Source organism: Cryptosporidium hominis, assembly GCF_000006425.1.
Source record: "Cryptosporidium hominis TU502 chromosome 3 CHRO013080, whole genome shotgun sequence".
In the NCBI taxonomy this organism is placed as follows: Eukaryota; Apicomplexa; class Conoidasida; order Eucoccidiorida; family Cryptosporidiidae; genus Cryptosporidium; species Cryptosporidium hominis.
The window spans coordinates 1-11,955 of record NW_667243.1 but is presented as its reverse complement, the minus strand read 5'-3'; the positions used below and the strand labels follow the sequence as shown (position 1 = coordinate 11,955).

Here is an 11,955-nt window from a genome sequence, read left to right as displayed (position 1 = left end):
CGCCAGTTTGCTCTTTAGGAATGATAATGGAAACCCCAATAATTTGACAGAACTATCTCCTCTTCAATACTTTACTGCTTTTCAAATTGTAGCCATTTTTAATCAACTTTTCAAATCTATTCCAGAACTGTCCACACCATTTGAAAATATTGATAATACCGGTATTGCGCACGCTGACCACATTATGCATGAGTTTCCCGCTTTTGCATGCAATGAATACAAAAAACATGAGATGGGTCAGATTTGTTGCTATATTGCAGAAATAATTGATGTATTCTACAGGGTGTGTATAGATGACAAGCAAAACAATACATTTTATATTTTTTTAATAGATTTGTCATACAAGACTGGTATTTTTGAGAAAATTATGAGCCTTTTCCATTTCTCTATGTCAACATATTGGATGGTTTTGGGCAAAATTATTGGTAAACACAATACAGAAAATGTTAATAAGATGTTACCTCCTTTGAATCCAAGCTCAAGGTTGAAATATAGCTCTGAATTCTTAGGACAACTAAGTGAGTATATTCTTCCAAAGCTTTCTTCTGTCCATAACTTGAACGGCCTTCTCTATTTGGCTACAAAGAGTATGCATAATAATATTCTTTTATTGGAGCACTTTTCATCTTGGAAAAGATATTTAAATTCAACTTTAACTACTCATCTTCATAAATCTAAATTCCATTTGAATAATTGTAGGCCTATAATCTCAAATACTAACTCTGCAGAACTTAATATCTTTGATTCAAGCTTGGATTCCTTCTTTAGAATGGAGTTTAATTCTGTGGAACTAACTGAGTCTATATTATTAATGATTATCACAAATATCCAATTGTGGTGGAAAGAAGTTCTAACTAACTATTATTTGGATATGGCACACAATAATTGGCTTATATTCTACCCAATAAGATGTTTATCATCTACTTTCAAAATCATGTTACATATTTTTGATATTCAATCCGATTCATTTAATAGTTTTGTTGCGAAGAACTTCGATCAATCAAATGATAAAACTGTCAAGCAAAATAGTATCAGTGATGCAGATGCTCGTTCTTCAAGCTCAACAAGTAATGATAATTTGCAGCTTTCTTCTAATCTGAATATAGATAGTTCGGTACAGAATCATGATGCTTCTCTGACTTCCCAGGATGAAAATACTGTAAATTCAATATTAGAAAGATTAAATATGATGGGATTTGATTCTAGAGTATCTGAGCATGCAATATTCTGCTTTGGAAATAATATTGAAGTAATTGTCGAGTATTTGACAGGAGTTACAGAAAGGAACGAGAATAAGACAATGATTTCAGAAGAAGCTGGAAATTATATGTATTCATTTAGGAGAATAGGAAAAGTTCTTTCTGAACAATTTGAGTTAGGCAAACTTATAACGTATAAGACTTTATCCAAAGAAGATAAAAAAAGTGAGATTCTAAGGATTTACTCAACTCTACCTTCAGAGTTATATTATTTAAGCAAAAATGTCTACTATTCATCACCTATTGTTTGTGATATTATGCTTAAGTTCTCACCTTTACTTAAGAAAATCAATATGTTGGAAAAGGTCCTATTTCACATATATACATCTATGAAGATGCTTTTGGAGAGAAATCAGTCAGTTTTTTCTGCAGAGTCTTCAAACCATCGTTACCAATTCATTAAAGAAGAACTTTCTTTCTTACAAGATGAAAGACTTAATAATGACAAGTTTCCTATAATATTCAACTCTTTTTATACATCACTTAATAATTCAACGCCTTTGATTGACAGTAATTCAAACTTTAACAAATTGAACTACCAAGAAATATATTCAAACTTGGATACATACTCGAAGAAATGTGCTCCAACTAAGAAAATTCATCTAAGCTTAATTCCAGATTTGTCTTTATTATCTATTCTCCTTTATAAGAAGACAGATCTCAAATCATTTTGGATATCAATAGATTCCAATTATATTAAGTTAACATCGACTCAGAATAAGAATTCGAGCAAATCAAAGAATAAAAGCAATATTAGTAATTCAAATACTGAACAGGTACCTGAACAATCTTTTCATCCAATTAATTCATTATTAAGTTTTGTTAATATTTTTACTCAAGGCCATTATATATTTGATTCCAAACATGATGGATTTACATTTAAGAATATGGAAAAGTATATACGTGATAATCTTGGAGAAGGTAACGGACAATCAACTGGACAAAATAACCAAAATGGCAATAATATTAACTCTAACAGCAATTCTAATAATATGAAGAGTAGCCAAAGACCATCCAGTTTGGTTTGGATTCCAGCAAATAAAGAAACTGAATCCAAGGAATATAATGATAAAGGAATTAAGTTAGCAAGTAGGTGCCCAATTTGGTTTGAATACTTTTGCCTGATATTATGGAGACTGCTCCCTATATTTGAGCAATCTATACCTGTATCGGAAAGCAGTAATACTCCATTTTTGGTATCACAAAAGAATCAGAAGGATATTATATTTACTATGTTAGATATATTAACTCATTTTCCAGGAATTAATGGAAGTACAAGTATGGCTGTTTTGGGAGTAATAACTATATTAACACGAAAATTCAATAATTCCCTTTTACTACTTAGTTATACTCCATTCTATATGATAGAGATGCATAAGAATAAGGACAAAACTCAGAATATTGCTTGTATGTGTATGGGAAATACACTTGGTGGAGGATTAGGAGTTTTATATAGACTTCCAAAAACTGCATATTTTGATGGAATTCTTCAGGTTCTTTCTCTAATTACTATTCAAGTTTTGGAAGACTTTACTATTTTGACTCAGCTTATTGAGAACAAGTTGGACGAATTGTTTTCAAAGCAATTATCTACGCAAATACAATCAGGAGAGATTTATGGGGAAAACTTACAGGTAGTAAATAATACTGAAAATAATACGGAAAATCAAGAGAATGAAAATCCTAATAGTTGTAAATACTTCTCATTTTACCCAAGAAGCTTTACTCTGAATTATAAGAAGGATCTGAAACTACTTGAGAAGAAGGAAATTGAGTATCCATTTATTGTATTAAGTTTAAACAGTGTAATTGGAGAGCTTTTCCCTTATATTCAAAGATGCCCTGAAATATTTTATCAAGTTTTGAATTACTTTTGTGTTCTTCATTCTATTAAGACAGGAAATGAATCAAGTTCTAATTCCAAGACTAATTCTGAGGATCATTGTTCGGATTCGAATTACAAAGCCAAATCTGAACCTGCTGAAAATGATGATGTTTTAATGAATGATGAAAACAAAATCAAAGACGATAGTGCTTTTACAAGAATTAAATACACAACTTTCAATGACTTGATGGAAAACCAGGAGATTTATTCTAAATACAATATACCAGTGAATGAGAACTTGTTACTTCAGTGGAAACCTTTAAATTATAGAAACTCTGAAGCTACACAAGAAGAGCAAAATAAATATTTGGAGCTTAAGGAAAAGCTCAAATATGTCCAAGGTGATTCTGCTTTAAGACCAAGTTCAACTTGCATGTTCATTTTGATGAGTATTTTTGATCATATGGTACTATTTGGAGAAATCTTAAACAAAAGTAAATTTGGAAAAAAACGTGGGATAAATTCATGTTTAAGAGGTAGAAAGGATGATGAAATTTTTAGCTTAAGTTTGGACTCACTTACATATATAATGATAAGAATTGCTCTAACATATCCAGTAAATATTAATAGGATTTCAAAGGTACCAATATTGTCTATTTGTAATGAGAATAATGCAAGATTGTGGCAGGAAAAGAAACGGGAATTCTACAGCTATAGATACAGAAATAGCTCTAATTTAAAGTTGGGAGTATCATGTTTTTGCTTAAATTTACAAAAGTCTTTATCAACTATTGATTCTGAAAATAAGAAAGAACTCAAGGCTGCATTAGAACAAGAGTTCTCTGGAATCTCTACCGTAATTCCAAACATTCATAGCTTAACAAACAATATAATCAAGTTTAAGCCATATTCCTTTGAATTCTTGTTAAATCAACTTTTTGTGACTCAATCTCTAAAAATCAACTTCCTTCCATTTATTTTCAGAAATATTGCCTCGTACATTGTAATGAATTCTATTAATTGCATGACTTCTATGCCCACATGCACATGCAAAAAATGCAAGCAGGCGGGTAGTCCCAGCTCCGGTACTGAAGAAAATAGTCCTTTGAAGATGGCGGGCTGGCAGTTAAATTTAGATTGGCAAACATACAATTTGAAATGCATGCCAAACTTGTCAACGATAAAGAAGTCGAATATAAAAGATGTGCATTTCATGGAAATGGATCACTTCATTTACTTTTTGCATATCTTGATTGGTTGGAATAAGTTCGTATTGAAGAAATTTATGGTTTATACAGTGAATTCTTTAAGGAATCTGCTAGCAAGTTTGGACAAATTCAAGGGTAATTCAAATAGGCATAATTGGAGAAGTGAATACGTGAATTCTTATTTTTTACTGAATATTCTTCAATACTTAATAGTTCTTCTCCAAGTTTACCCAAGTATTTCAGATCCTGGACTTTTAAGAAAAGCAAGTATTTATAACATACTAAGTAAGCTTTATGTAAAGCTACCATATTCTGATTTATCAAATATAATATTGTTTTGTATGAAAAATCTGATCTATTCTAGATCTGTAATGATGCCAAATAGTGAATGTCTTGCTGCAATTAAGGAAGGCAGCTTGGATAGTAAAGTTAAGAAAGTTAGAAATTCTATTGGAGTTGGTAATGGAAATGATCAGTTAGAAGATGATCAATTGGAGGTAGATTTAGATCAGTTTGGCTTCCAATTTAATTCATCTGATGAGGATTTCGACGATGATTTGGATGATAGTCTAGAGGACGATTTTAGTGAAGAGTTCGATTTGACAAGCTTGGATGGTTTGGATGGCGAAGATATCGATGATAATGACGAAGATGATGATGATAATGATGTGGAAGATATGGATGATGATGTTGAGGATGACGTTGAAGATGATGATGAAAATGATGATTTGTTCTTAGATGAAACAATGATTAATGATGGGGTAATTGATATTGAAGGAGAGGATGATGATTTGAGCAATGATGATATTGTTGGCGATGATGATTTGACTAGTGATGTTGATGATGTTGATGATGATGACGATGATGATGACGATGATGATGATGATGACGATGATGATGATGATGACGATGATGATGATGACGATGAGGGGGATGATGAAGATGGGATGAATTTTGATGAATCTGATATGGACTCGGGTATGTCGTCAGAAGATTCTGATGTTGATGAATTAAGGAGAACTCCTAGGATTAGAGATGAATACGAATTTAATTACATTTACCAGATGAATAATCAGACTAATATTAATGGACTGGAGGATGTACCAATGAATACAAGCAGTGAAGAAGTGGAAGAAGATGGCGGAGAAAATATTAATGAAATATTGATGAGGGATGCAGAACGTAATGGCCAGAATAGGATTATTTTGAATAACTTAAGAAGCTCAGCTTTTAGAAGAAATACAAGTACTGGTGGAGGAAGCAGTAGTAGTAGAAGAAGAAGTGGAAGAGGATACAATAGATCAATTAGGGATGACTTGGACAATGATTTGAATTTTGATGATGATGAAGATAATGATTTGGATATTGATGATTTAGATGACGAAATTTTTGGCGAAGAGTATAACAGTGAAGAAGATAATGAGGATATTAACATTCTCCAAGGAATCAATAATATTGTAACGAATACAAATATTACTCCAACCTTGCTAATTTCTGACGGTGTAAATAATACAGTAGTTCAGGGTACCGAAAATAGTAATGTTACTGGCAGCGCCAACACTAATAGTAATAGTGACAATAATATTAATAATAATAATAGCTCATCTATTGAGCAAAGCAGCGAATTGGAACAAGCATTACCGGAGCAAAGAAACGAGAGAGAAGCTACTGAAGAAAGCGAGGCAAGAATAGAAAACTCTAATAATGGAGCTGGTTATTCAACCCTAAGAACACCTCCACATCCTTTAAGAAGAGAAGAACTAATATCAAATACAACAATTCGAAATTCGAATCAACTGAATGAAGTTAATGAAAATATTCTAGGAAACGAAGTCAGTCCTGCACCATTAAGAAGAAGAATTGCTTCTCAAGGAAACAATTATTTGGATGATATGATGATGGTACTATTAAGAGAGGATGATGATGATTTTGAGATTGACAATTTGCAGTTCTTGGAAGATTTGAGTTCTTTAGGTGGAGTTGCTGGATCTGCTGGCCTATCTTTAGGTGGAGAAGGAGGAAGAGATGATTTACAGGTTCAGTTCTTAGGAACCCAGGGAGTAGGTACAGGATTATTAAATAATCTCATCCCAAATACAAACAATACAGTTTACAATGAAAGCCTAAATTCAAGCTTCTATTTGGATTCAACTGAAGCTCATTGGCCGCCTATGCCTTTAAATCAGAGAAATATCTTCATCAACTCCAGAAATATTCCCCTTTCATTTTTGATTCTAAACTCTTTAACCTTTGTTCCAAACACTTCCAATTTAAATCCTCCATCCAATAATGATTTAATATTACAATGGATGAGCTATGGCGGATATTTGACTAATCCAGTTCTATCTCACTACAATATTGGAAATGTTAGAAACTCTGATTCTTCAGGAAACTCTTCTGGTGGCTCTAATAACTTTAATTCTTTCTCTATTAACAACAGCACTAATAACAACTCTCAACCTGCATTTGGTTGGCACTTCCATAATGATATTTCCCTTCCAACTGAACATCCATTCTTGACAAGAAATATTATTATTGACAATAATATGGGGATAAATAGTAGTGGAAATTCAAATAATCATGGAAGTGGTAGTGGCAATAATAATAGCAATAGTCACACTAACAACCTTTCTTGGTATAGCAATGGGCCATTGTATGATTCCCAGAGATCTCTCATTGGAGAAATACACTCCAGTTCTTTGAGAAATAACTCTGAACTTTCTATTCTAATGGATGCAATCAGAAATGCTGACAATTTAACAAATAATGATGATGTCATTACATCCATGCAAAATAATTCAAATAATGGAAACGGTATAACAAATACATGCACTGAAGGTGGCGCCACCAGTACGAATGCTAATTTGGGTGGTAGTTCATCTTTAAGAGGAAGCAATCTTAATGTGTCTACATTGATAAGAAATATTGGCGATATTAATAGAAACAACAATCTTGACAGGCTTTTGACTGATGAAAACAATAGCACAGTTAGTTTAATTCCACTGGTATTGGTTTCTCAGGCTACAAGCTTTCTAAGAGATGCAGTATCAAGTAAGATTCCGATTGAAACTAATAATATTAACTTATTTACAACAAATATTGAACAAGATGAAGAGAGTGATAACCATACATTCGATTTACAGGAAAGAGGTGATGTAATTTGTGACAATCAGTTGGATGATAATACTGAAAACATGGATTCGATACAAGGCGGAGAAGAAAGTGCACAGCATCAAGATCAAGAGCAGAGTGATGACGATAACGAAGATGATGAAGAAGATGATGATGATGACGATAATGATGATGACGGCGTTGATGATGAAGATGATGAAGAAGTTGATGAAGAAAGCGATGAGAACATGGAGGATGAAGGATTATTGGATAGCCAAGTAACTTCCGGTAGCTTAAACCAGATTAATCAAAACGTAATTGAAGACTTGCAAGGAACTCAGGTTTCTTTCAATCAAGAAATTCAAGAGGTCCAAAATGAAAGTGCAGATCATATCACTAACTTCGAAGTGGATGATAATCAAACAAATCAAGCAAATACTTCAATTAACCAGAATATTGAAGGTTTAGAGAATATGAACTATCAGGATGTTCCAGTTTGTGCACTATTACGTGTTTTGGAAGAAAGGATAGGACTAAGCAGAAACCGTATTCTGGAGATTGTTGGAGTTGATACTGGAGTATTTTATGAGTTGCCCGAGGATATACAATCAGACGTTCTTGTATTACAACTAACAGATGGTGATACCACTAGAAGGCTTTTAGATAATATGACTCTCTCTGATTCTGGGTCAAGAACAAGAGAAAGTGATTTTTCAAGTTCACTAACCATTCCTTCTTCAATAATGGACATGCTTCCTTCATCATTGAGAGATATTATCAGACTAAGAGGTTCAGCAAATGGTGGAAATTCTATTGAAGATTCTGGTCAAACTCTAAATGGTGATTCTACAATAGCTGGAGTCCAAGGCGGGGCAGACGGGAATGCATCAGCAAATAATGCAAATGAAAGTAATCAGGGAGAAGACTTGGAAAATATTCAATTTATTTCCTCATTAGACCCAGTTTTACGTCAAGAAGTACTTTTAACTGCCACTGAAGAATTTTTAAGAACCCTTCCAGCAGAAATTGCAGACGAAGCTAGAGCATTACAGCAGAGAATGTTCCCTTCATATAGCAGTGCAGCTACAAGAGAAAGAGGAAACCACTCAAATACTGGTAATTCATCTCATTTAGGAGGTGCAGGTAATACAAGTGGATCAACCGGAGGAAATAATTCTAGAAGAAATAATAGAATCCCATCATTAACTTTAGATGGAGATGATCAATATATTTCCACTAGTGAAGGTGCCAATAATAGTTCTGGAGGAGGCTCCAGTAACAATCAAAATAGCAGTTCTGCTCAATTATTGAGTTTGAGTAATAACCTTTATGACTTATTACCGCTCATTTCAAATAGTAGAAATGGAGGAATAACCACTATCAGATTTAATGTCAACTCTTCAGGAAATGGTTTAGGTATTAGAAGCTTACTTTCAGCAGCATCAGCTTTATCTGAAACAAGAAGAGGCGCTAATTCAACTCCAAGTGGTAATAGTAGTGGTAATCCAAGTGGAGATCATGATATTATTGGAGCCGATGAAAACACAACAGATCTCTTGGGTTCCAGAATAGAATCATCCGCTACTGGAATGAATAATTCCACTGGAGGAGGATCTAATGCCAATGTTATTAATCTCTCTAACACATCTGGTATTGCTTCTGGAGGAGGCTCTGTAAATAATACTAATAACAGAAGAGGAGCATATCAAATACGTTCTATCATTGGAAATCAGCATGGTAATATTAGTTTTGATGGAGGACTCAATATTAGTGCTTCAATCCCATTTTTATCCTCTTTAGGAGGTAATGTTGGGGCAAGATCTTCCGGAGCTGTAGGAAGTACAGGAAGTTCATACGATATCTTGTATGAACTTTTGAATGAGATTTCTCAAACTTCAACTCCCACCTCTAATTGGAACATAACAAATGAAGCAGATGGTCCTGCATTAGAGAATTCCATGTATCCATTAATGAATTTAACGTCTACATCCTCATCAAGTTCTGCATTTAATAGAAGACATAATAACCAAACATCTTTGATTCAACATCTTCAAGGAAACACCATTTCAGGTTCTGCAGGAAGGTCTGCATCATCCTCTTCATTTTCTATTCAAAATATTCTCCCAATGTTAAGAACAGAATATAACCAAATGCTTAATAATGGAGTTGGTGGTTCATCTTCTGGACTACAGAATATTTCATCTATTATTACCTTTGGAACAGGAGGAAGCTCTAGTGTATTAAATACAGTATCAGGTTCTTCCTCTAATATTAATATTAGTTCTTCCACAAACTCTGTAAGAAATTCAACATACAACAACTCCAGTTATGTCAGAATTATCCCAATGTTAAGTAACAGAAATATTCATTCTTTACCAGGAAGAACATCTTCTAACTCACTTAATACAACTCTTCAAATTACAGGAAGATCTGTATCTACACGAAGAGCTGGAAATATAATATCAAGTACTTCCAATAGTAACAGAAGAAGAAGAAGAGGAAGAAGTGGTACTGGTGGTAATGACGGTGAAGGAGACGGAGGCAGTGGAAATGAGGAGAACTTTACAGATAACCATGTTATAAATTCTGAGAATAATGATATTAATCAAAGAGAAAATGATCCTAATCAGGAGCTTTCCTCATCATCAGCAGATCCAGATCTAGAAAATAATGATACTCCAACTCTAGAAGGAAGCTTGGGAAATATTATATCATTTAGAGATCCACTCTATGGATTCCCCGATAAACAATTCATCCTTTTGTACCTACAGGAAGTATTGATCAATATTAAGAATAATAATATAATGGACCAGAATCTTCTTCAATTGAGTATTATTCCTGAAGTACTATATTCAAGTACTTTCACAAGGCAAAATATCTCCAAACCACTCTTATATTCCTATCTATTTAATATGTTGGGTTCTTTTGGTCCAAATCAATGGATGGCTTTAGATACCTTATTTGCTATTATTTCAATTGGAAGAACTCACCTGGAAGTTACACCAATGAGACTATTAACTAGGTATCTTGGAAATAACAGTAATAGTATAAATGGATCAAATCAACAAATACAAACATTTAAATCTGTCAATAATTACTCAATTAATTACAAAGAATCAAGTATTAATGGATACTTTTCTAATTTAATACCTTATGAGTTATTATTCACATCTTTAATGAGTCACTGTGATGTAAATCCAATCAATATGATGTACTATTCTTTATTACAAATATTGGAAGTTATTGGAGACTTTATTACTCATTTTCCTGTTATTGTTATGTATCTATTAGATGAATGGGATCCAATTCTAAGACTTGATAAGTTTATTAAGAAGAATAATCTTGGAATTAATAGTACTGATTATAATGTTAATCATAGAAGATCTATTTCTTCTGGAATTATGGAAAATACTGTTTTTATGGATATAAAAGACGAAGGAACTCAAAAGGATGGAATTAAAAAGGAAGATGATATTTGTGATGACGCCTTAGTATTTGATGATAATAACAAAATTAAGCCTAAGAATGTTTCTTTATTATCTCCTGTCCAATCCAATAAGAGTAAATCTGAAGAAAAAAGGAGGATTGGTTCTTCCATTCCTTTAAGTTCAAGTGTTGAGCTAAGTAGAAAAAGGAAGAGAAGATTTACTAAGGAAGGGTTTGAGCTTAACAGTAATGATAGTAGTAATAATAATAATATTGAAGGAGGATTAACAACTTTAATGGATATTTCAACTCCAAATTGTACTATTAAGATCCAAGACACTGTTGAATTAACTCCTTATAATCCTAGATCTAGTATTAATTCCAATGTATTTCCAGAAAATGAAGACTCTGCATTTGAAGAAAACTTGGTTTTAGATGCAAATGAAAACTTGAGTGAAGAAGATGAAAATATGACTATTCTTTATGGAAATTCTGCAAATTGTATCCTTGACACTTGCAATGATGTCACTTCTGGTAGAGGCGGCTCAAACACTGGTTCTATTGTAAGAAGAGAAGGAGGAATTTCTGGAAATGATGACTTTGCTCAAACTCAAAGTCAAAATCATATGCAAACACAAACATTATCTCAATCTAAAATATTTGATCAGAATATGAATCATATTCATAGTAAGATTCAGCATCATAATCATAGTCAAAATAAACATCAACCTATTGGTTGTAATCATTCAATGAATGGAACAGTTTTAAATAGAATAGGAAACAAACGAAGTGCTATTTTACAATTAAATAGGCTTAAAAGAAAATTATTCAATACAAAGTTCCCAACTGAAATGATTGGTCATTCAAATTTTACTCCATTGTTATTATTATTTGAGATTTTGAATAGTCCAATTGTTCAGAATTCTCCACAACATATTCAAAAGCTTTTGGTTATAAAAAAAAAAATTTTCAGCCTTAACTTTGATGAGATCCCAAAAGTTCAAATGGAACTATTTGCAATATCAAATGATTTAATTCACTCAGAATCATTAAAACCAAACATTAAAGAGGATCTAAAAGTATTAAATGAATATAATGAAAAGGATCAAGCTTAAAGATACCGTCG

At 32.7% G+C, this 11,955-nt stretch overlaps 1 protein-coding gene across 1 annotated transcript; it reads left to right on the top strand.

The window, feature by feature from the left end:
• Nucleotides 1-184: 184 nt before the first annotated feature.
• Nucleotides 185-11,944, top strand: Chro.30151 (hypothetical protein). The annotated part of the gene is made up of 1 exon (XM_661298.1): nt 185-11,944. The coding sequence occupies one exon, from the start codon at nt 185-187 to the stop codon at nt 11,942-11,944; it is 11,760 nt and encodes a 3,919-aa protein (XP_666390.1).
• Nucleotides 11,945-11,955: the final 11 nt, after the last annotated feature.